At 39.7% G+C, this 25556-nt stretch overlaps 1 protein-coding gene across 1 annotated transcript in view; it reads right to left on the bottom strand.

The window, feature by feature from the left end:
* Positions 1 to 25556, bottom strand: part of EPB41L3 (erythrocyte membrane protein band 4.1 like 3) — a 93022-nt gene that overhangs the window by 27695 nt on the left and 39771 nt on the right. The window contains 8 exon segments of the mRNA XM_085220817.1: positions 397 to 572; positions 1507 to 1604; positions 3620 to 3772; positions 7309 to 7396; positions 7484 to 7702; positions 8997 to 9072; positions 12517 to 12559; positions 14643 to 14747. Coding sequence (XP_085076943.1) covers positions 397 to 572; positions 1507 to 1604; positions 3620 to 3772; positions 7309 to 7396; positions 7484 to 7702; positions 8997 to 9072; positions 12517 to 12559; positions 14643 to 14747 — 958 coding nt within the window.

The following is a 25556-nucleotide window of genomic DNA, read 5'->3' as shown; positions in this document are numbered from 1 at the left end:
TCATAAAAGGCTCCAGGACAACAGAGAAGATGCCCTACTGAAAGTCAGCAAGCTTTGTAGGACCATCATGTGAGAGATTTCTCTATGGCTTTATCCTCTATTGCCTAGGTGAACATTCCCACTGCAAGATCTCATGGACCTAATTTCCAAGTCCAGTTATGCAGACAACTGTAAGTCGTGTCTCTCTTCCCACACAAGCTGTGTGCTGCAGGCCATTAGAAGGGCTGGCTGTATTGATACAACCCCCATCACGGGTTCATAGCAAACGTGCAGGTACTCACTTTCTCCTCTCAGCAGAAGCTCAGGGGGTATGAAATTACAAGAGGCTTACATCAAATTTAAAGCAGTGACCATCACGACTGTAACTTCTGACCAAGTCAATGAAGAGGACCTTACCGCCATCCAAGCTGCGGGACATCGTGTAACGTTTACTAGAAGACCGCTCAAAGTAAGGTGCGGGCCGGTCTATGAGTGCACTGGCTCTTCTCGTCTGAGCCTGTGTCCTACCGCTGTAACGAAACTTGGAGCCCAGTGTGAGGAACTTCTTTGGAGGTGCTTCAGGTAGAAGGAGCCTAAAACACACCGAGCACACAGGGATTATACTGCATCCTCCACAGATCAACCTACTACTTTTGCAGAAGGGAGAACACCACTGGGACCTGCATTTCACAGGTCTATGCTAAAAAAAGGGATCAAATAATGCCTCACATATAATGTTGTAAGATCTCTTAGCTAAAAAGCTAAGAATTTAGGGCCAGATTTGTTAACAGGGATGCAAAATTTTTCAGGTTAGAGCCTTCCCCCCCTTCTGCATTTTGGCCACAGAGTTTGCTGAAGAATCCATTCCCTTGCTATGGAGTTTATGCTTTAAAAATCAACTTTCTGTTAAAAAGCAGAAAACATTCCAAAATGTACAATTTCTTTTTAGATCCTGTGATACTAAGATGACATGTTATAAAAACATGCAGACAGCTTGAACAAATAATTTTAGAAAAGGAGAGAAATTCCACATTTGACTTGAGAGGGAATTTTAAGTACTGAATACCCATTTTCAGGTCTTCTTAGATGTCAAAAAATTAGCTATATATGCATGGTTGCAAAATTCCTCAGTAATGCAAAACTCACATGTATGGGCTGGGTACTATAGATGACCAAAAAATACACTACAAGTTACTGTCTGTGTTTTCATCTCTAATTAACTTTTTTTTTTTTTCTTGTTTTCCCTCTTATACATCTTTTCCAGTAGCTTTCGATATACATTATTTTACCTAGACAGAGAAATGTATGTGCAGAAGAGTCCGTAGGCTTTTTAATTATAGTGACTGATGTCATGCAGAGATAAAGCAAGGTAAGAACCATATGGTGATTTTAAACGTTTTGTATTTTTAAGGAATGCTCAGAGCCACTTCTTGATCAAAAAGACAATTTGATTTGAAAAGTTTAGTCTCTGCTGACAATTTTCCACTGGATCTTATGGCACACCTTTAGGAAATGACATCCACATACCTGAAAAATGTATGGTGCTCAACACACACTTTCCATAAGCGCTTTGCAGCACGATGATTTGGCAACTTAAACCCAATAGTGCTTTCAAACTGCTCAAACTAGGTAGAAAAAAGAAAAAAATACATATTTGATGCAGTGCAACTATATTTAGGCAGTGTGCACAGGTACATGGGTTCATCTTAATTTCCTGTCTATACAATCTAATTGCAAAGGTAAAGTACATGCTGATGTACATCATCATATATATACGCATCCAACAGACTACAGTCTCAAAAGGAAGAGTGGTACCACTGAGAGTGGTAACAGGCAGCCTTTGGGGATTTTTTATAGGGAAAAGTGAGATAAAAAGCAAAGCATTTTTGATGTTGACACTGATGCTTTATGCTCTATATTAACAAAATGGTCAGTTAAGACTTGGGAAATTTCTGAGAGAAACAAACATGTAAATGTTTTAACCCTGTTGTTTTAACTTCACCAGTTTAAAGAACAGTGGGAAGCCTGATAACAGCCTGAAGGGGAGCAATAGTCTCCTGGGACTGATTTGGTCTCACGCAGCCTTGTATTAAGGAGAATTAGAGTGAAAGAACTAGAGTTAGCAAATCACAGTGTTTTTTAACTAATTTGTATCCTGGGACAGACGAGAAGAAGAACAGATAATTGAAAGAGTTAGCTGGGGACACCAGGTGACCTCTCTAGGTTGTGCTGCCGATTTATATTACAGATGCAAAAGCTGTGACAGCTGCAACTGCAGTACGATGTTGATGACTACATGCAGACAGCTGAGTAGGTGAAACAGTGCTGCTGTGATCAGGGAAAGATAGTAGAAGGGCACTTGTAAGGAAGCCTGGATCTCTATGGGGAACTGACAAGAGAGAAACCTGTCAGGAAACAGCAAAAATGATGAAGATGATTGAAACAACACATGGGATGGTGACTCATATTATCATCAAATGTAATCTGAAATGGACTGCACTGATAATTTTGTGGAACTAAGACCTGGTCACAGAAAGCTACATACCAACACCAGCAGAGCTTAAAAGGAGAGCCTGAGTGCAGAACTGAGAACACCAGTGGCTCTTCTTTTTTTCCTTTTAAATTAAACTCAAGATGTGAAGTTGGTTGTTAAAACTGTGTCTGTTATGAGACAGAAGATGTAGGACTGTGGATTTTGGATAACAACTCTACAACTGCTCAAGCCCCAGTTACAGTGGTGGCCACAGCAGATTTCCCAGGTCACTTTTGAAGCCAGTAGTTGGCTCAGGACTCCCACTGCAATATTTCATTAAGGGAGAAATGCCAGTCCTCAACCAAATGACTTCTGTATAGCTCCAACCTCTAAAATGGATATTTTTTTTTCCTTAATCTGTTGCAAATTGATTGCTGTACCAGCAGCTGAAACTGAGACACTGTTTTGTTAATGATGATCTTGTACTCTTCCTGGGATTTTTGCTATGATCTATCATCCTATTTCTGTGTTAGCGCCTGCTTAACAGGAGGAAAACCAACGCGTTACTGTCGGTGTATTTGCTATGCACCAGGCTGAGCCACGAGAGGGCACTCACGATACGAGATTTCACACTACATCCCGTGTCAGAACGTTAGCTTCTATGGGCCTGGAAGGGCGGAAGCATGTAGCCAGCAAAATGCTGAATGATGGATGTTGGGCTCGTTTTTATCAGACTCTGGATTTCGACTCGGCTCCAAATGTATAATCTGATATGGTTATAAAATTTAGTATGACCTATCTATGTCTTAGTGGGTAATATGAACAGACACTAATTCAACACACAACATGATGATGGTTGATGAGCACTCCATGAAAAAGCAAAATGTTACTTAAATTCCCGAAGTATTCATAATATGAATGAGCTCTTTGCATGCAGACAGCTATATTTGCTGTTTATGTGAATTCAGGGTTGTAAATAGAAAGACACAGAAGATTTTACCTGTATTTTAAATAAAGTATTTGCCTAATTTCCTAAGAAAATCACCACAACTTAAAAAATATAAATGAAGAGGAATGTTAAGGACATGACAAATCAACAAATCAATGAGAACGCAATTTTTTTTTTAAAAAAGGTTTGTTCACTGAGGAGTATCAGGATGTCCTTACCTCCCCTGGTCGGATTTTGATGTAGAAGTTGTTCCTTTTGTATGAAATTTTCAGAACCTTTGGCCAGGCAAATCTATTTATTCTGAGTCGGTCTCGATATATTAAGAGCCCACTTGCGCAAACTCCTAACATGATTTCCACTCCTTCAGAATCCTGGAACAACAGGCAACATACTCTGTTGAATAACTCTCTCTTTAAATCCCAAAACAGACACTCATATACTGTGTTTCTACCCGAGCTACCTGTTAATGCATCATCTACAACAATGTTATTTCTGAGAACTACCCTACTCATCAACTATTCCTTGCATTCAGGCAAGGAATAGTAAGGCTGGGCAGAATGAGAGAACATCAGTGTTTCAGATGTTATCTTTTAGAAAAACTACAAAAGGAGGGAGTTACATTGTATCTGGTATTAAAATAATGATATTAACCATATTACACACTTTAATTACTTCCTAAGTGTCATTAGGATAAATGCAAGATTGAAAGTAAGTAGGACTGCATACACATTTACCAGTCCCAGCATCTCCCAGACTCCATGAGTAAACGCTGTGAATCAGACCAATTTTTCTCCTGTTGTTACCCTATCTTGGTTCTGACTGATTTGCTAGCTTCTTTAATGCTGTTCTGCCTATCTTCAGTATTTTCACTTCCTCACTTCTCTGCTGTTGTATGTAAAATTATCAGTTGGCATAAAGTTGGCCATTTAGATCAGAAAGGTTATTTTAAACATGAGAGTTTTACAACTCATTTTGACAGGGAAGCAAGCTGTAGGTCAGACACGCTAGTGTCATAAAAGTTTTGGCCAAAATCTTATTAGAGTATACCTAAATAGATGTGTATTTTAAGTAAAAACTATATTCTTCTCTTTCCTTTAGAAGCTTTCAAATAGTCTAAGCCAATCTTCAGTGTTTACTATCACCACTAGCCTGTATAATTCTATTCTTTATTTAGCTAAGCATTAACAGTGTTGGAGAAAATAAATGTTTGTCTTAAAGAATAGAGTCCTTTGGTAATTATTTTAAAATAACTTAAGTTACAAGTTTAACAATAGCAGCTATGAAGATGTCACTCTGTGATAATCAAGAAATGAATTAATAATTCGCTGCTAGTTTTCCTACACAATAGAAGTCTAATTATGCTTAAGAGGAGCAGAAAGGCATACGTGGTCAGATAAAAGAAAGCAACAGCATGGCTTGAAGTAAAAAAAAAAAAAAAAAAAAAAAAAAGTTTTAAAATCAGATTTGTAATACAGAATTAGGACCACAAAGTCACTCCAGTGTTAAAAAACACATCAATTAAGGATGTTGTGTTCCAACAAAGACGGTGTCACACCACGAAGGTATCTTTTCAATATAGAAGTCTCATGTGGTATCATGGTGGGCCACTGGAGAAGAAAAAAAGGTAATCTTTTTGCTGGAGTTCAGTTTGCCAATTTCCTAGGCCAAGAAGAACTTCTACATACAGCAAATATATTTGAAAAAAAATGAAGTCTTATTGCTTGTAATCACATTGCCTGGAATGATCCTGAAATGCTCACCTACATAAGACATATAGCTGCAGATAGAAGGGCTGCTACTTCTCCTATCCTTGCCCAAAACTTTATTGAGAAATGCTTTCTCTCTTCCTTTCCACCTTTACAGCAGATCTCAATGCATTCAAAGCTTTTTTTGTTTGTAGGTGTCAGAAGCTGCTTTTCAATGTGATATTATTGGTGCAAATCAAAACCTGGGTAAGAGGGAAATTGGGCTTTGTTTTGGGAGCCATAGAACACAACAGTCTTTGCTGTAACATCAGGAGACACCAAGCTGTACATACCTGCAGCTCCACATATGAATGGGAGGTTTTGTCAGAGTGCTGACAGCCCAGAGGACAAATCTGACTATCTGAACACAATTTTAATTGTAGCTCTGTGCTAGCTAATTGAGAGCTAGCTTTAACAGCAGTTGGCAAGCCCAGCATCTGTTGAATACCTCAGATACCTGCACAGCCTTAATGAATTGACACTGACACTGAGACATCTGCCACTGCATGACTTTAAAAAGGCACCCACAGAGACACTTGTCCAGCAGCCTGATACCATCCCATCACATCGGCAGGCCTAATTAAAACTAAATGCTACTTCTCATGCCGGTTCTAATTTTCCTGTTTTTAGCTCCATTTTTGAGACTGCTATTGGGTTTCTTAATCCACAGACATAGCCAATTCAGTGCGCAATGCAGCTTTTAATATTAAGAAAATTACTTTAGAGAAACGTTGGCTTGCCTACCAACTTACTTTTCTCCAAGTCTTTCAAGATAAAGAACAGAAAAGTAAAAATGGACACTGATACTTTGTAAGGAGGAGAAAAGAAAGGTTATCTCAGGACATACTAACTTAAATTTCAAAGCCTTTACCCAGTATTTAAAAAGAAAAATACTCAGCTCTTAATGCCATACTATGTCAAATTTTAGTAATGAAGCTCGTAACATATTGAGAACAGAAACTCATTTTGTTGCTGTTCTGCAGATCTCTTTGTGTTGGACAAAGGATGTTGAAAATAAGCTACTGAGTGACATTCACCAATCCTTTTCTATCTCTGCTCCAAAAGCGCCTCACGATTCTGTGCCTATCTGCAAGACACAGGAAGAGCAGCGGCATGCCTCCTGGTCAAGTGCTGCCCACTGAGCCATACCCAGATTTTTCATTTTCAGTAGTGGTAATTAACAGAACACAAAAGATTGCTTTGAATTTCGTAACACACATGCACAATTCCTATGAAATGCTCCAGGGAAATGGCTGCAGGCCCTTTCAAGATCCAAACTGCAAATTTATCTCAGTTCTTGAAAGGATCTGTTGCAGCATAAAAACAGGCTCACAGCAATTTGACCTTTACAGAAAATGCAGCGCTCTGCACAGCTCAGGAGTCTTTGTTTGGTACTCATTTGCCAAGGATGCTTGCTAACCTCAGAGATGTTAACATCCATTAACCTTACTTTGATAAGTGAAGAAAAGTTGAAGAGTGGACGGTGAAGTAATTGCTTAGTTGGGCAAAAAAAGAAAAGCCACAGATACAAAGCTGGCAGGTGACTCTCCCAAGCCACAAGAGAAATGACCACTTTTGGTTTTTAACTTAACCTGCTGATCATTAGGGAAATCACCTCATTGGTGGAGAATGTTTCCAGCAGAATTACTGCCCTTCTAGTTAACTGGAAGGGCCACACTTCAGAAGAGAGATCAGCTGCTGTTTCCCTGCAACTATCAATCTGATTAGGTTTTCAGCACAGCTGAATGACTGCTTCAGAGTTCTTTGCATGTTGGAAATGATCTGTTTAGCTGAGATGCCATACTTGGCCTTATTAAATTGCAAAATGTATCTGAAGGAAACGACAATTGATCACTCTCCAGATAGCTTCTAATATCCTTTCTCATTACTGTGTCCATTTGGCATTTTTTCCCCAAAGGGTTTGGCTGTTTATTTGGCACAAAGTGTTGATGTGAAACATCATCTAGTCTATAGGCTGAATCATGTTCCAGTTGCAAGATGCTTATCCCAGGAGTCACCTTTCCTCACATTGACTAGTGATTTTTCCCCCAATCTGCCTGTCTCAGAACAGCAAGAAAGAATAAATCAGAGTCCATGCAAATTCAGGTCCATGAGAAAGATGACCATTGTAGGTTCCCAGCAGGAAGAACTGTAGTCCATACCTTGGCATGATGGAGATCTACTCCATACATTGATAACTTTTTGGCATTCTCCAGAAAATGCATCTCAGCCTCAGCAGGTGTCATTCCCCTGAAGAAAAACAACCAATTTGAGCATGGATATTAAGGAAACAGAATATGAATTGAAATGCAACACCTGCAGCCTCCACCCACCTACCTGTGGCTCTTGTGCAGCTCGATCACCTTATCTTCCAGCTCTTTAGTGTGATTCGGTGCAAAGCGAAACTCGCTGACATAGTCACTGCCGTACTCATCCGGGTCGTAGTCACCAAGCTCAGACTGCACAGTATAGGAGCCCAGCAGGGCAAGGGTGACAAAGGAGCAGGGCAGCCGGCCAGACACGATGTCATCTCTCAGCTGCAAGCAGAGGTAGTACCTGCAAAGGAATGCCGCCACTGCTCACACACAGCTCCTCCAGCCCCATCAGCAAAGGAGCCACTTCTGAGAGGCAGAAAATACCCAAGCCCAAAGTTTCTTGCATTAGCAAGAATTAAGAATTAAAAAAGAATTAAGAAATTAAAGAATTAAGAATTAAAAATACCCTTTGCCTAACTTGTGGGTAGCAAAGCTTAATTAATCATTATAAAGCTGAATGGAGATTTCTTGATAAAATGTACTGTCATTTTGTTTGGTGACTCAGGAGAATTATCCATAGGTTTATACAACATGGTCACTGAGATACAGCTAACTGATAACTCTTTTCTTTAAGGAGAAACATAAAATAACATTCCCTAAGGGGCAGCCAAACTCCAAGCCATTCAAAAAAATTTTCTTTAGTAAACTGAGAAGCTTTCTCAAAAATACATTTAAACAGTAAATGATGTTAAAAGCACAGAGGTAAGCACTGATTAGAAGAAACCAGGAAAAAGTGAAGAGTGTTGGCTTTGTGGTTAAGACATAAAGTTCCCTTGGGAGGTTTAAGGGTGAGAAAGAAATCTTGACCCCTCCAAGATCTTTGCTGCCAGCCTGATGCCAACTGTTCCTTGCTTGGAGGTGAGGTATGACTTTTGGTGTCCCAGCCAACATGGCTTACCCCAACATGGAGCTGATACAGAAAACTGGGATTTGCACCAAATGGGAGGAATAAGGAAATGTTTCAAATATATATATATATATTTTTTTAAACCAAAGATACAGTCTCTGTACCTCAAACCTAATTAAAAGCAATAAAAGCAGGATAAGGATAAAGATGGATAAAAGCAATCCTTCCCTTCAGCAGAGCTCATTATCACCACATTCATCATACCATGCACACCAACCACACACCTAGCCAAACAGTACACAGAATTTACAATCATGCTTGTTCTCCTCATTTCTTTCATATTTATGATTTTGCTAACAATAAAATCTTTTTACCATTGGCAAAACTAAACATCTCTGGGCATCTCTGTGAAAATCAAAATAAATTCTCCAGAACACATATATGGGAAAAGCTTGATTCTGGTGTTAGATTGTAAATAAATAAATGAAAAATGTTGTCTGAGCTCAGAGAACCAAACACTGTTCACAGTATCCTTTCTGTCAAAGCATCACATATTTTCCATAAGCTCATAAGAGAAAGCAAGTCAATGGGAATATAAAACATCCCCTTTCTTGGATAATTAGAGAATAAGTGCTCTCAAGAACAGCTTTTAAGGCCCTTCTAAAAATGTATTTAATGTTTTAAACACCTGGTAATATCTTCAGATAGCTGGGCAGGATCTGGAGGGTAGAATTTCACATTAAATGCAAACTGCCAAGCACCACCTGGAAAAGAACACAGGTTTACTGAAAGCACACTGGGAGTGCAAATGGAGATGTTCATGTTATTTGATTACTTGCAAATTTAAAAATAATCCAGTCAAAAAATTAATAAGAATAGGATATAGTATCTTTTTCTTGTGTACTATTCTGGAGATACTAATTTTCCCTTTCACAATTATGGTATTAAATCTGATCTTACAGCTCTTTTCTTATTTAGTAAGATTTTCATGAGGCAAGGACCCTAAGGGAGTAGCAATTCACTGCTAATACTTACAAAAATTCAGTCTGAAAAAAAAAAAAAAAACATTTACTGGAATTAACCATCTAAAACACAGCTTATGCTAACTCTAAAAGCAATAATTCCAAACACATAGGCCCTGGAAACATGGCAAAGTAAGTTTCAAATGAGCAGCAGAGTGGCAGCCACTGTTGAGTGATAGAATGCTGCAAGAAAAAATGCAGAGACTGTAGCTGGAAAGTGGCCTCAAGCACAGAGTGAGGGAATTCCCACTTAGTAATTTCAAGTCAGTTTAGGTGACCTGTGCGATACTGGCTTGCATCATTGCTACTATTTAGTGAAAAGTGTTTTGAAGAGTTAGCTTTAGATGTTGTTCATAAGAATACAAAGACTGGGGGAAAAAAAAAAAAAGTGTTGAGTACTGCAATGTAAATATGAACACTATTTTTTAATAAGAGAGAGGATATACTAATGCTTGTCTCTAAAGCAAATGAAAAGCAGCAAATAAATCCCAAACCAGAAAATGCTAACAAGCACCATGGTGGTATCTCATTAATGGGTCTTTTCACTGAGGCTTTCATTCTGGAATACACATCGTATATGTACATTAATTACAGTACTTCTGCACTCATGAAACCAAAGATGAAGTAATGACACTTAAATTTTCTGAAATAGATTGAATATTTCAGAAATTACTGCAGAAAATAATGTAATTACAGATTAACTAGAAATAAGTAAATGTCTCTCTCAGAAATTTCTGTATTGGCTGTGTAATAAGAAAATGCTTTGTGCATGCTGTGAAAAACAGGACTCCTGATGAACTTATGGTCTTCAATCCAGAGGCAGCTTGTGTCTAGGCACCTGCTAATGAACATGGGTTTTCAAAGTATATCTGGTGTAGAAAGTTTATACGCTGGACAGAGTGAATGCCTGACTAGAAATACTGCAAGATCTTTCTGACTGAGCGTTTGGAGGTATTTTACTTAGAGATCTCAAGGAAATCTCAAATCATGTGAAAAATGACTGGTTAAGACAACTGAGTGAGAAGCCTTCTTCCTTCATTTACAGGGGCTTAAATAACATGCAGTAGGTTAAAACCAATGGGGCCAACAACCAGAGGCCATAGATACAGCGACAGCCTTGTTTCTCAGACGCTGGAAAGAAATTGCCACTGTTTGCAGTAGAATCATGAATATCTGAGTGCTATACAGCACACGTATTTTTGTGCCATTTATGATGTGTCGTGCACAAGAATCCTACTTTTCCACACTTCTCCTGTTCCCAACTTCTATGGTGAATTCTCAGAGCAAGTAATTTATCACTGTCATCTCCTGCAAATACAACTGTCCCCATTCCACATCTAGCTCTACATTATTCTGCCCTGGTTAATCTCTCATTGTCACAACCTTTCACTGTCCAACTCACAGCTTGGGCACATATTTAATGCATTTCACATCAGCAGTTTGAAGCTGAGCTGCTTCCATTGCACTGACAATCAGCATAACTTGGCTCAACAAGATCTCCAGCACCTTCCTCTCTAAAACTACCTTCCTCATGGACTAAAAAAAAGCATGCAATGGAGCACAGATTTTCACGGCTCTTCTTTGCTGATCATTTACTAATAACAAATAATAATAATATTTACAAATAACACTAGTGGAAATGTGCAGCTGCTCACAGCAGCAGAGGATTCAACCCTTTGAATCCCAGAGAGGGGACTGACTCATTTGCCAGGCCTGATCCAAGATACGTGAACCATCAGACGGGTTTGCTTGTAAAAGCACAGGTATAGGTTACTTACAAAATGTGCAATGACAAAAAATACTCAGGTTTTCCAATGAAAAAAAGTAACACACACAAACATTTCATCAATTTGAAAAAGTGAGGGTGAAAAAAAGGCAGGTCAAGTTTTAAGCCTGGCAGCCCTGATACAGTTTTCCTTCAATACATTTTTGAATTTCTAATGTAGCAGACAGCTAAATTTAACAACAGGACTTTTTAAAATATTCACGTGAAGCAGAAAATTGACTGGTTCTCTGTGAATTGAACATTCATTTCAGAAGCAAAGTTCAAGCTTTTGAAATGCAGAAAGGGAAGGTATTTTAGAGTGCTATCTTTGCATCAGAATAGTATTTCAGTGTGGATACTAACGGTGTGCCTGAATTTGATATAAACATCAGTAGCGCAAATAAGTAACATATATATGTATATATAAACATATAGTAAACGTGTGTATATATATATATATATATGTATGTATGTATGTATGTATGTATGACAGGCTGGAAGAGCTGGAGCTGTTCAGACTGGAGAAGAGAAGGCTCCAGGGAGACCCGATAGCGTCCTTTCAGTATCTAAAGGGGGGTCATAAGAAAGAAGGAACAGACTCATTCAGTAGGGTTGGTTGTGAAAGGACAAGGGGAAATGCTTTCAGACTGAAAGAGGGAAGATTCAGATTGAACATAAGGAAGACGTTTTTTACAGTAAGGGTAGTGAGGCACTGGAACAGGTTGCTCAGAGAGGTGGTGGATGTCTTGTCCTTAGAGACGCTCAAGGTCAGGCTGGATGAGGCTCTGAGCAACCTGATCTAGCTGTAGGTGTCTCCCTGCTTACTGCAGGCAATCTGAAATAGATGGCCTTAGAGAGTCCCTTCCAACTCAAACAATTCTATGATTCCATGATTCTGCATGTAGGTAAGGATGAGGGGTCTGTGGCACACCTGCCCCACAGTCCTTATGGGCAAAGGGTTGAGGTAAGAAGCTTTCTTCCCACAGGAAGGTGCAGGGGGGCAGGCCCCTGTGCCTCGCAGTGTCAGGACACTTCTCCTATGAATGTTTTTTGGGGGGGTTGCGACCACAATGGAATGTGTGATGCTACAGCTCTGCAGCCCACCTGCCACCAAGATCTTCCAGCTTGGGACACCAAGCCATGGGACATCACACCAGGGACACCAGCCAGACCCTTTGCATGATAGAGGCCAACAAGGGAACAGGCTCTCCAACCCACAGGTCTCTGTGAGGCATCTTTCGATATGTACAGAGGCCACACTGGCTGGGAAACTAAGGCTGTCTAGTGCTAGCAGTGGAAAACAAATAAAAACAGTTTGGAGACAAAGAGGCTTATTTTCTCAATTTTTGAGGTCTGGGTACACCAGAAGGAAAAGTTTTCCAGAACCATTAAAAGAAAAATACAAATAATAACAAACTTACTTCGGATCTGCTTCTTGATTTCCTTGGCAGGGTCCAACCAATTCTGAAAAGAAAATGTTTCCTTTCTTCAGTTTGAGTTAGAAAACACAATCAACATCATTTTTAAAGATGTTATATATAAATAAGACAAAGCTAGAAAACCTGCATGCCCACCTTCTTCTCTCTGGAGCAACAGTGGGCAGGGGTAATGGTAATTTCAGAATGAGAATTGCTAGCGATCTTCATAGAAGATGTGCAAGTGTGCCATAGGACACTGCCCCATTTTTAACTCCCTGTAAACATGAGGGCATCTCCAGGGGCAGAGTTACTGCCAGGGCTGCCCTCATCCATGTTGCCCCAGACCTGGTGGCTTTGTAAGGAGATCACACAAAACCCTACTGAGGAGCTGAGGGATTATCATTGTGATTTGCAACTATTCCCTGGCTGCCAAGGAGCACTGGTGATTGAAACCAAATTCCTCCAGAGGCAAGGAGGAATTTGAGGTCCCTTATTGCAGCCCACCATGGCCAGAGCTGGCAGCTCATAGAGCCCCCTGCCCTGCCTCTGTGATACAGGGAGGTAAGGACCCCACAGCTCTGTCTCATCTTCTAATGGAATTGAATTAATATCTAATATGCCTTGCAGAACTCAGAACAAAAAGTTCACCTCCCCGAGGAAAGTTCTACTTTGTCCAAAGAAAGAAAAACAGATGTATCATAGAAAAAATATTACAGAAATATCAAACAGGCAGAACACAACAACCCTTACACCCAAGAAAAACAACCAGTTTGCAGCTGTCCAAATGCAGTTAGTGGTGCAAGACATGAGCCTGAGGAGTTCCAGCTATTTCTAAGCTTTCTGTAAAAGCACACTATGCACCAATAAATTAAATCTGCATCAAGATTTCTATTTTCAAATGTGACATGTGATGTGAGCACATATTTTCTGGCTGGAAGGTGTCTGGCAAAGGATGGAGGTGAGATTGCTAAGTACTTTGACACTAGAAATGTACTTGTTACTGATCTATAAATATGGGATCACTCCATTTTCAGCTGTTTAGCTCTCTAAAGTAACTGGTGATCTATACTTCTAAGCCACCTGTTTAAAATGAATGATTTTTTTTTTTTCTTTCTAGTACAGGAAAGCATTCCTCTCTGGAAATGTACTTAGACATTTGCTTAACTTTTACTACAATGCAAAACTAAGCATATGGTTAAGTATTACCTTGGACTAGCACAGATTGCTTAAGCGTCTGCTTAAGTGACTTTCCGAAACAGGAACAGAATCCTCATATTTAGAAATCAGTAAGAGAGGGGAAGAAAAAGAACCCACTCATTTCTTATGTATCATATACACCCAAAACAAAGGGAAGCCTAGAAAACAAAGCTGTTCTCACCTGACATAAAGAACTAAAGAGGCAGTAATAACTCCAGCCTAATCAGGGAAGACCTTTGAGACCATACAAAGCACAAAATAAATTCGCCTGGTGACCTTTGCTAAGAAGTTTTGTTACTGGATTCTTTAAAAGTATTTATCATAAAATGTCCAAAAAAAAAAAAAAAAGCACCATGCACTTGAAGTATTCTTTGATACTCTCCCTTTCATCACAATGTGTCCACAATAATCCATATATTACCTGAGCCTTAGATCATCCAGAACTCTGTTAATACTGTTAATACACAGCTCATTTAATGCTAAACATGAGCTGTAAAATACAGAATGGGATTTGCTATTGCTGTCAATTGCATATGCATTTAGGCAAATGAACATGCTATGTTAAGCTAGGTCAAGACTTCTTGGAAGAGAAAGTACTCCTGCCCATCTGTACCACAAAATAATATTATTAAATAAGCCACATATTAATATTATATACTTAGCAGTATATAGGAACACAGAACCGACTTTCATCGATGGCAGTAATGTAACAAATCATACTAGAAGGAGATTAGGGTATATGATTAAATTCTTTCATGCTCACACAGACAGAAGCCAAGGAAACCCAGTTATAAACGTAATAACTCAAGGTACACATATACAACTAGATGAGAAGACAAAACAGCTTCTGTACTGTTTGCAACTGTCTGGGGGTGCCTCAGGAGAGCTGTGATATCCACATGCCAAAGGAAAATCATCATTTTGTAAGATACCTTTTGGTTTTCTGTGTCTCTGTATGTTAGCCCAAAGTAGTCTTTTTCCAAAAGGTTCAGATGCTCACACACTTTGTCGAATAGCACTTGACCTCTGGAACGTTTCTGTGGGAAATGAAAAGGGAAAAAAATAATTATGTTTATTTTTCAAACATAATTTAAAATAGCATCTTTATTGTTTAATCCTCAAATCTGACCCAGAAATTATTTACTTCAACTCATTCATTTTTTTCAGATCTATTGATCTGGAGCTTCATAAGAATCAACTGAATGGGGCAAATTCACTTTTCATAAGAACTCAGGTCTTGCTGTGGAGTTAAAAGTAAGTCAGTACGTGCCATATTGCAAACATCTATTAAGAGATCTATTCTGTCTTTCACAAATCGCAACCTCAGATTTATTGTGAGGGTATATGTCAGTAAAACAGAGTGTACTCTGTTAGCAACAGTGGTAACAAACAATGGTAAAAATATTCCCTGCAATAGATTATCAGAGCTGAGATTTCAGCAATCCATTGGAGGAAAAGCCAAATGCGTAGCCATTTCTTGCTTTGGTAATATTGTGGATTAATTCCAAGATCCTTTTCTGTCTAACATACAGGGAAATACAAGCAAACCATTTACTGAAATCAATGTGAGAGCCTAATATCTCACATGGAATGAAAATGGATAAAAAAGCATTTTCTCAGCGTTACACTGACCTTTTTTATTGCTAGAATGTTATATGAAAAGATAACTCATTGTCTACAGCAAGAGCTTTTAGCAGGAGCATCATTGTCTCTTTTATCGGACAGTAAAAATTCAGGTCATCCTAGTTCTCAGTGTAATATATGACATTGAGAAAGAATTTTCAAAAAAAAATCCCACAACCTCAGACAGAAATGTCCTATTCAAAAGTACCTATGCCAACTTTAATATGCGTTAGCTATGACATGGAATTCAAAATTATTTGGGCCATCAGACATTGTCTGCTTCCCTACATGCGCCTCAGCTAAAGGAAAAAATCTCCCCACTTCATTTCAAACATGCACACACACATACATAAATATTTTAGTTGATGTCAGCCAGGCAGTTTCTTTATCTGTAACATACACATGACTTTAAGCAGAATGGAAATACATTAATTACTTCAAAAGCCAGCAGAATGCTGAAACAGAAGACAGAATGCTTCTTCCAAATTTATCTTCATTAAAATAATGAGGGCAAATCCAGAGCACTGCAGACATTGTCTTCTGTCTGCATTACACAGTGGCCATTTGTGGTCAAGTGACGCCAAATATATTAATTACAGCCTGTCATTCCTCAAAGGTCACCCACTTGGAACTGCGTCCCCTTATCACCCCACCATGAGGCAGTGTCACCAGAGCCCCTCAGTGGGCACATGCATTTTCAGCACTGCACCAGCTCTCTGAGTTATATGAATGGAGCAGAGGAAAACGCAGCTCTGTCAGTAGAGCTGTACCCACACCAAGCTGCCTGTCCAGCAGCTTTGGCTGGGGTGTGCGAATATTCCACAATCCAAACTGATGGGGCCATGCCAACAAAGCTGGCCTCCAACCATTTTAGAAGTGATAACAAGCCAACAGAAAGTTAAACAAATAAAAACAAAAAGAGCTTTGCTAACACTCAGCAAAAACATTGGGAACAATGCTGGAGTAAGTTGCAGAGCATAACCTAAGTTTTGTTAAAATCAGTGTTTCTGTTGAGGCTCCAATGGTACATTAGAAAGCATTGAGGGAAACGTACTCTATGGTTTCATTGATAGGGAGACTGTAAGAGTGGCTGCTACAGTCTAACATGCATTCTTCAGATGACAGAAAAACCAGCCACAGAAGTAAGAGTACTAATCTAACTGAATTTACTGAGTCTTCCAGCAAACAGCTCTAGGCTTACTTGCGTCTTGTCACACACATCCAGCCCTGGATCAGGAAAAAAGATGCACCCCAGTTCCTTCATAATTTCAAACAATGTTAATTCTTCTCACCCCAGACTTGAAAGTAGTTAGCAGAGCTTGATGGTTTTATATTGCTGCTTCGTGGAGACAATTCCACTACTGATGCATACAGAGGAACAAAGCCAGAGCCCTCAAGCCAAATGGTCACATCTCTGCTGCAAATAAGCAATGCCATATTTTGCCAAGCATTTCCTACTTGGTGACAGACTAAGTCATTACACCGAATGGAGATAAATAAGCAGACTACCTGAACATATTACTACTTGCATCACTGCACCATCTACATTTGATTCATCACTCTTCAATATCCTAATTTAGGAGTCATACAAGGTCAACATGAGAGCTGTTTTACATGGCTGATCTGTGCAGCTACACAGATGTCAGCTTTGAGAAATAGGAGCTAGCAGCTGCAAGGTACAATGTTTTAACAGGGAACTGCACAAGACAGTATGCGGCTGTGTTAAAATAAAATAAAAATGCTCAGGATTTCTACACATTGTGGGCAAGTGGAACTAAATATAAGAAGCCTGGAATAACTCTCATGGCTTATCTTTTTGCCTGTGACAAAATCCATCCTCCCTTCCCTAGGACGATACCCAAGTTACACTGAGCCACTTTTCACAAAAACCTACTGCATCTGAATACAGGAAAATGTTGGTGCTGGAAGAGGGCTTCAGAAACACCACGTGTACCTGGCAGCCTTCCCTGGGCAGGACATTCTCTTCCCTGCGTGATGGCTGAGAGTTAACCTTACAAAGACAACTTTTCTTATTGTTCACAGAAAAGCCCATCAGTATTAAGACAGATGAGCTGCTGCCCAAGTGCCTCTTCCAAGTCAGAGCCATTGCTGGAGCAGGATTTAGGGGGCTCCTATCACTTAGGGATGCACACTGCCTGGAAATGGAGCCACCACTGCTGCCCTTGTAAAGCACAAAAACACAGTGAGGGGCAGCATCTGCACAAATCCAGAGGAAATTAAGATGTTTAGCTGGGAATGCATAATTAAAGGAAACGAGCAGACCTCCCACACTCCTGTTAATTACTTTTAGTTTACCAAGTACTCAAATTGGCATAGCAGATAAGGTGTGGGCATCATTGCTTCAGAAGGGAGAGAATGGGAGCAGGAGTAGAGAAAGGTTAAGTTACCCACCCTAACCTTCGCATTCCACAGTTTCCGTGTGACAAGACAAAGGCAATGAAAGGCTCCTGGTTACTGTGAATCACAGCTTAATATAAAAAATGTCAAGCCATTCTCAGCAGGCCAAAAGAATGTGCTTTGTGCCTTTGAATGTTTTTAGTGAATAAATAAATAAATCACAGTAAAAAAGCAACCAAACTCCATGCTATAAAATATTGGCCATGCAAATGAATAGTTCTTGTGAAAGGTCAATATGGAAAGAGTCTCCTACAGAAATATTCTCAGTTACATTTCATGCGTGAATGGGATGAAAGGAAATGTAGAGATGTGAAAAAAGAGATACTTTGTTCATGTTTTGGAAAAGCAAGATCATAGAAAGAATGCAAAACATATATTGAACAGTATAAATGAGTATAGAAGTCAGAGTGCAAAAACTAGATTTTTCACAGACTCTTTCCTCACAGACTCTTTCCTGCAACTGTAAAAAGCCCACAGCTCTCATCCAGAACTGAAATTAGAAAAAACAATCTTCTAGTCAAGCTCCCAGTGAGAAGAGCCAACAGCAGTAAACTTGGCAGGTCTTCACCCACCAGCAATTCCCACACCCAAGGAAGTGGAGAAACAGCATCCATCTTTCCTTGCCAGTTTCTCCTCTGCTTTTGGACCCAAGCCTCTTCTTCCTCAGGAGGCAGAAGTTTACAAAAGGCTCTCCAAGTACCTACTGGCTTTCCCCAGAAGCCCAGGCTCAATCCTCTCCACATCAGCTATTTGTGCAGCTGCTGCTCCACTCCCAGTAACCCTCCCACCTGGCTCTGCAGTCATCTGGGCTACCCAGCACCACTGACCCTATCTGACACCCCCCGCTTTCCTCCACTCCTACTCTCACTGGCTGTCTTCTGCCACTCTTCCACAGTAAGTCCCTGCTCAACATGCCCCCCATCCCCACACAATGCCCTAATCCACTCAGGGGATGCTCTCCCTTTCTGTACCTTTGCTGATGATAGCCTTTTTCTGAAGCAATGAAAAAGAGAGGAAAAAAAAATGATTAATGCCATTTTTAGGTTGGATTATCAGGAAAAGGTCTTCATCAGAGGGTGCTCAGGCCCTGGAAGAGGTTCACCAGGGGTGCAGTCACAGCCCCAAGCAGCCAGACTTCAAGGAGCGTATGGACAGTGCATTCAGACATATGGCCCAATACTTGAGTGGACCTGTGTGGAGCAAGCAGTTGGACCTAATGATCCCAATAGGTCCCTTTGAACTTGGGAGATTCTATGATTTTATTCAAATTAAGTATTTTAGGAAAAATTGCAAGGACTTGGTAGATGTAGCAATAGTGTATGTCCATTGCATTATCCATAAGTTCAGGGAACTTCTTCAGTCAACATCCCTCCATCTTACCCCTGTCCCATCTCATGATGTCAGATCAAGGTAAAATATTGCATATCATTTTGAATGGGGAGCTTGAAAACTCAGTTTTTCATTTTAGCTCTGCAAGGATAACAAGATTATTAGAAAGTCAATTATTCTCTCTCTGCTCCCTCCATCCCACACAACTGGGTGATGGCACTCCCCTGCACCTCCACAGTTGCTAAGGGGTTAATTGTTGTATACCTGATGAAAGCGCAGAGAGTTAGTCTACTCTCATGCTCTATTTTTATTCACTAGCAGATTACCCTCCTCTCACTGACAGGGAAATAGTATGAACAGCTGAAGAGTAGAAAACAACCCCCTCCGCTTCCTAGAAATTAAAGCTCTTGCAGCCCCCAAAGTGTCATATTTTCAGAGCAGCGCTATTTTTGCAGACAATGCTGCAGTCTCACGTGTATGCAAAATGCTGAGCAAAGGCTGAGGGAGGAAGCTGTCTGCAGCACGAAGGTATGCGTGTGCTGTTTGAAAGCAATTACAAGCAACTGCATTGAGAGTGAGTTTATAGGTAAGGGAAATCCAGGAACAGGGTCCCCCAGCCAATGAGCTATAATGGGATTTGTCTGTGCCACCTCATACCCAGCATCTGCACTGAGTAGTAGCTACAAGGTCATGCACCCCACTGAGTGGAAATTTTGCCTCCTTGCTCTTCAGCCAAAGAGCAGAGAGACAAACCACTATCACAGCTGTGGACTTGAGTTTCACATGGAAAGTGAACATTTCTTTCTGCACAAACATCACTGCTTTCCTCAGACAAGCTGTCACATTGCCAGTGAACAAGCAACACTAGCACTAGCCTGGCCTTAACTTCTGTACAATTACTGTAATAACTCCAGTGGGCACTGTCGCTGGAAGAAGAACAAACAGATTAGTATCATGAAATCCTGCTAGAAATAATTGAACTTTAAATGATGTTGAGGTTATTTGGTTCACATACCTAATTATCATTTGCACTTTCCAATGGATCTCAACAATACACTGTATAAATGTGTGGGCTGGCTCCAGTCTTGCATGGAGTAATGCATTTTGGCATGTGACTGTACTCACCTCTTCCTTTTCCCTCATTCCTTTTGGTGGCAAAGTATTAGCTAATTTTTCTAATCTACAACGCACGATGAAAAAGATTCTACATTCAGACCACTGATTTTATTTCAGGTTACTGTTTCAATTTAAATTGGATTTCTATTGACAGCTCAGTTTCTATGCTGCACAGATCATCATGATGGTGCAAACACAAAAAAACGCCCCAAAAGTTTGAGATCCATGTGGCACCATCTATCATACACAAGGGAGAACTTTCATATTCCCCATCTTTCAGCTTCTGCAATTATTCCTGCAACACAAACGAATGTAAATGATTAGTTGTTTCTCAGGAATACTTTGTACTTGCTGCAGCAAGCATTCTTCCCACAAATTCCCCCAGCTGAGATATGTACAGTAAAGCCTCAGAGTCACTGAATTCCAGCCGTCTGACAGCGTTCACAGTCTTTATTCACCAGCTGTGCATCGTCCATAAAAACTGAGCCAAACCTGGAAAGAGCATGATCTATGCAGTCTTCATTTGTGAGTAAAGGAGGCTAGTGCATGTAAGCTTCCTAGTTCACTTTTGTAATGAGAACCCTATCTCTGTAGAAGGGATCTAAACTTTGTAAATATGTCAGAATTTTATGTGCATGCCAATATTTGCATAATTTAATGCACATAATATCTGCACTCGAAAAACATATACAACCTTATGAGTATGAAAATGTTTGGTGTCATTCCAAATGTGGAGGAACAGTTTACCATGACCTCAAGAGTCACCATCTATGGAGAGTCAATCGCAATAATTCTGGTAAAGAACCTATTTTTATCTTTATGTGAAATAGCATCTACTCACTGTGACATTTCTCATATTCCATGGAGGAAGAGTTTGAACTGGCCAAGATATGAAGGCCTAATCATTGCATTTTAGGCCATAACATTTCCAGCAGAAAACACTTTGCCTTTTTTTTCTTTTTTTTTAAGCTAATCAGTACTGTAATACAGTATCTGTATTTTTCATTTGAAAACGGGGAAAAAAAATAAAAATAGCAGAGGGTTAATTTTTCCCAAGGAAGATAAATGTATAAAGCCATTCCAAAGAAGTTTGACTTCATTGCCCTTCCACTCATTTGTAATTTTGCATTCAGAGCATTTGTTCTTGTATTTCTTAATCTCCTCTGGTTTCTCTCCACTGGGAAAAGGCAATGAAGGAGAAAGGTGACAGAGGAGGAAAAAAACTTCAAATTTCTCTGGGGATCTATGATTTCTCAACTGTAGCCCTCAGCAGGAACATAAGTGGGTAACATTCAGGAAGAAAAACAGGATGGAGAATCTCTCCTGTAGTGTTAATTGGCAGAAAATCAGCAAGTTTTCCCCTGGTTTAATGAAGTGTATCCCACAGACAACATGTATATAAGTAGCAAGATGAGGTCGTTTAAAAACAAAACATAACTCAACCACTGGAGTTTAGCCCTCTTAGTCCCTTGCTATCTTTGCTGAAAATTCCAGAAAATCAACATTTTATTTCATCTGAAAGTAAAAAATGTTGAGAAAGATGTTCTATACATAACATAATATATTGTAAAGAAAGTCACTTCTGTTACAGAGCAAAACCTTCGCAGAAGTTATTTGTAGAAAGATGTACAATAAACTGACAAAGCAAGCAAATGGACAGAGCAAATAACGAACGTCCTCCTGCATCTCCTATATGGGCAGATGAATATAGACAAATGGAAATAAACTGAAAGAAAAAAAGAAATGAATGCATCTAAGAACTGAATTCTTACTTCAACTATTTTTATATTTCTTAGAGAAAAATCTGCTTTAGTATACACAGAATATTATAATTGAACATGCATGAGGATGTTTGTCTCTTGGAAGTACTTATTTGTGTAACACTCTCCACTCAGTTTGTAAGCAGTTTATGCTTCATAGTAAGGAGATACTGAACAGGAATTTCCCAATAGCTTTTGGGTGGCAAAGAAAATATTATGTTTTAAGCAAAAAACATTTGCTTTTTGACTCCCAGAAGGAAATGCTGTTTAATCTTTCACATACTTAACTACAGCTACTAACTAAATTTCTTGGGTAAGCTGCATTTGGAAACATCCCAGGTCACACATCCAAACACAATATATGGAGAAAAAAAAAAACCAAAACAATTTAGTCAAATGTGCAAAGAATTAGAACTTGACAATTTCAGAAAGCTTTAGTTTAATAAGTTTAATTCCAATATGAATTCATTTCATACAGTGCTCTGCCTGAAAGCTGCATGCCAATTCAAGCTCTCCAAATGCTCTAGTTCTTTATTAACATTTTTATGCGTGGATCTGCTTGTACGTCCCTGTAGGCGACTAACATATTCAAGAAGTTTGAAATAAAAACCTGAAATACTATTCCACCTCTGCTTAAGAATGAATGCCACACAAGAGAAACTTCCGTTCACCTAAACTGTATTTCAACATATTGGGAAAAATGATTTTTTTTCTCCCCTTCATAGTGATACTATAATTTACCCGTTTCTCCATATTTGTTGTGTACAGTACATTACTATTCCTGAAACCAGTCACTTTTAACGCCTACCACTAAGTATTTAATAGAAGTATTTAGGTAATTATGTCTATATTATAGCTACATACTTGCACCTAGCGTTGGTGACATTGTATAACATGGCATAGTTTTTATCAGGGCAATCTTCTTTAATACAGTTTGAGCTTGCAATCCTAAAAAGCCAGCACTAATCCAAAAAAAAAAAAAAAAAAAAAGCAGAAAAAAAAAAAAGCAGGCGATTGCTAAATCCCAGTAAGAAGATTGGTGACCTAGTCCTGACGCTGGAATCGAACCAAATTAGGGTCTTTGCCTTCTGCATCAGCAGAGATCACTCTAACACTGTACCACATGAGCTCTAAGTGCACTGACAAATATGCTACGCAGAATACACGTTTATGAATAAAGCCTGCACTTTATAAATGGCAAGGCAAAGCAGCAAAAGGCAACACCTAAGAAATAATAAAGGCTTCAGAGCACTTCTTTGTATGTCGAAGGATAACAGCCACAGTTGTACATGCAAAACAGCCACAGAAATACGTGTCAAATGTGATGATTGTCAAATGCTTAGGCACTCCAAATGCATCAACAGAATTCACAAGGCAAAAATTGAGATCTAGTAACAGCTTACCAGCACTACTCTCCAGGAAAAAACAGTGGATATTTTTTCTCAAACAGAAATAAGTGTGACAAGAATTGAATTAGTCTCAGATGTTTGCTAAATCTTTTTATACAATAATAAACCATATTCCATGATTTTGTAGGTATTTCAAGAGTGAAAATACCACCACTGCTCATTGTACTGGAGGACAGAGATATTTTGGGTCTGGTATTTAACCAGACATCCAGCTGATCCATTTGTCTCCCAGCTGCACCACATCCTCCTGCAAGAAGGTCTGCAGTAACTCAGGAAGGTCTGCTGGGATTCACACAGTATATGAGGCTTCCCAGTGAGGGGCATCAATATAAATATTTCCCTTGTTCCCTTATTCTACCCGGTCTTAAGGGGGCTCAGCAAACATGTACCCCTCCTGAGTGACTTCAAAATGTGGACAAGCATATCATTAAGAGGAACCCTCCACTATTCTCACTGTATGCAGCTATTGGCAACTATCAGCAAAAATTAACCATAAACATTTGGTTTATTTTCAACTGAAAAAAGCTCTACTGTCAACATAGTCCGATTTACGGAGTAATCTTGCCATATGAATTTAAAAGCCACAGAGCTCTCCCTGACCTACATTGCCAGGCTAGAGGGGAAAAAAGAAAAAATCACACAGAAACCATAGCACAGAAAGACACTCTTGGGATAGGAACAGGAGAGGCGGCATGAGGATCAGGCTTTTAAATCTGGGGTGCCTTAGAGAGCATCACATCATCAGTGCTTCAGCTGTCAAGAGAGATAACTTAGAATCATAAAAGAGCTTGGGTTGGAAGGGACCTCAAAGATAATCTAGTTCCAGCTTGCCCTATTCTCAGTGGTTGCAAGCGACACTCAAGGTTTATCCACTTTGGATCAAACCCATTTCTGCCAGACCAAAACTGACCAAAAGACACAAGAGACAAACCATCCTTTCCATCACAGCTTTGATTTGCAGGCTACTAGTCCCATCTCTGGTATTTTCTTCTGTCAGCAGCAGGGATAATAACAAAGCATAAATCAGCCCAGAGAAAGCTGTGTGGGGCTCACCTGGAAAAAATTACCTGTACGAGGTGCTAGGATTTTACGAGGCACCTAATATTTAGGAGATGATAAAGTGAGCACTGATTCAGTTTTGTTCTGGAAATAGCAATGAAGCATTAACATGGGTACAGTAGGTATAAAATCAGATCAACTTGCAACAGAATTGGAGATTTATTTAGACAGCATGGTTGGGAGCTGCAGCAGTACGAGGCACCTAAGAAAGACAGAAAAGGGCAGTAAACACCACAAAGAGCAGTGAGGCTTGGCAGAAGTGAGATGGGGGCAGGTACAAGAAAATGATCACTCCACTGGAAGAATGGGAATAGATGGGGTAAATGGGGAATAGACAGAATGAAGAAACAGCAGGAGGTATTAACATCTGACAATCATTTTGAAGAAGGGAAAAGGGGCAAGAGGAACCTTCCACTTGTGATGTTTGACTCATATTCCATTAGTGTTTAAAAAACACTTGCAGTGTCTGGGTGCTGGCTGCATCCCTATAAGAAGCTGCAGGGTTGAGAGGGTGAGCTTCACCCAAGGGCAATGCATCTGGAGAAGACAAACACAAAGGCCTCGATGCAGCCTCACCCCTGCTGCATTGAGGCCATCAGCAAGCACAGTGAGGAGGACAGGAACTCCTCTCCCTGCCTGCTGAGGAGAACAAAGAGCAGGAATGATGCTGAGGATGACAGGCGCACAGAGATCTCTCCTCTGGGGTAAAAGATCACCTCAAGTTAAGCAGCAACTGGCCTGCAGTATCTGGGTTTGAGCGTACATGACCAAACCCAACTGACTACATAAATGTAAGTCCACCAGATGGAAAACAAGCCCCTGACTGGCTCCTTTCCAACTGGTTCATCAAGGGGAAGGAAATGGAGGCAACATGTCACCCGTAGATTTTCAGTTAATCATATATTCTCTAAAAAATGCAATTTCAGGGCAATTATACATCAGTGTAGGTCAATCCCTTTTGATAGTTTACACCATTACAAAAAATGGCTCCAAATGATTAAAATGGAGACGTTTACCTCCTAAACACATCATTTAACTCCTCAAATCATTTTCAGAATCTATTAATGAAAGTCAAGAGATGAGAGAACTAGATGCAGGAAATGGATGTGGAGAGCAAATGTACTATATTTTT

This window comes from Meleagris gallopavo, chromosome 3 (genome assembly GCF_905368555.1).
Source record: "Meleagris gallopavo chromosome 3, MGAL_WU_HG_1.1, whole genome shotgun sequence".
In the NCBI taxonomy this organism is placed as follows: domain Eukaryota; kingdom Metazoa; phylum Chordata; class Aves; order Galliformes; family Phasianidae; genus Meleagris; species Meleagris gallopavo.
The sequence above is the reverse complement of the archived record's forward strand: the minus strand, read 5'-3'. Positions and strand labels throughout refer to the sequence as shown.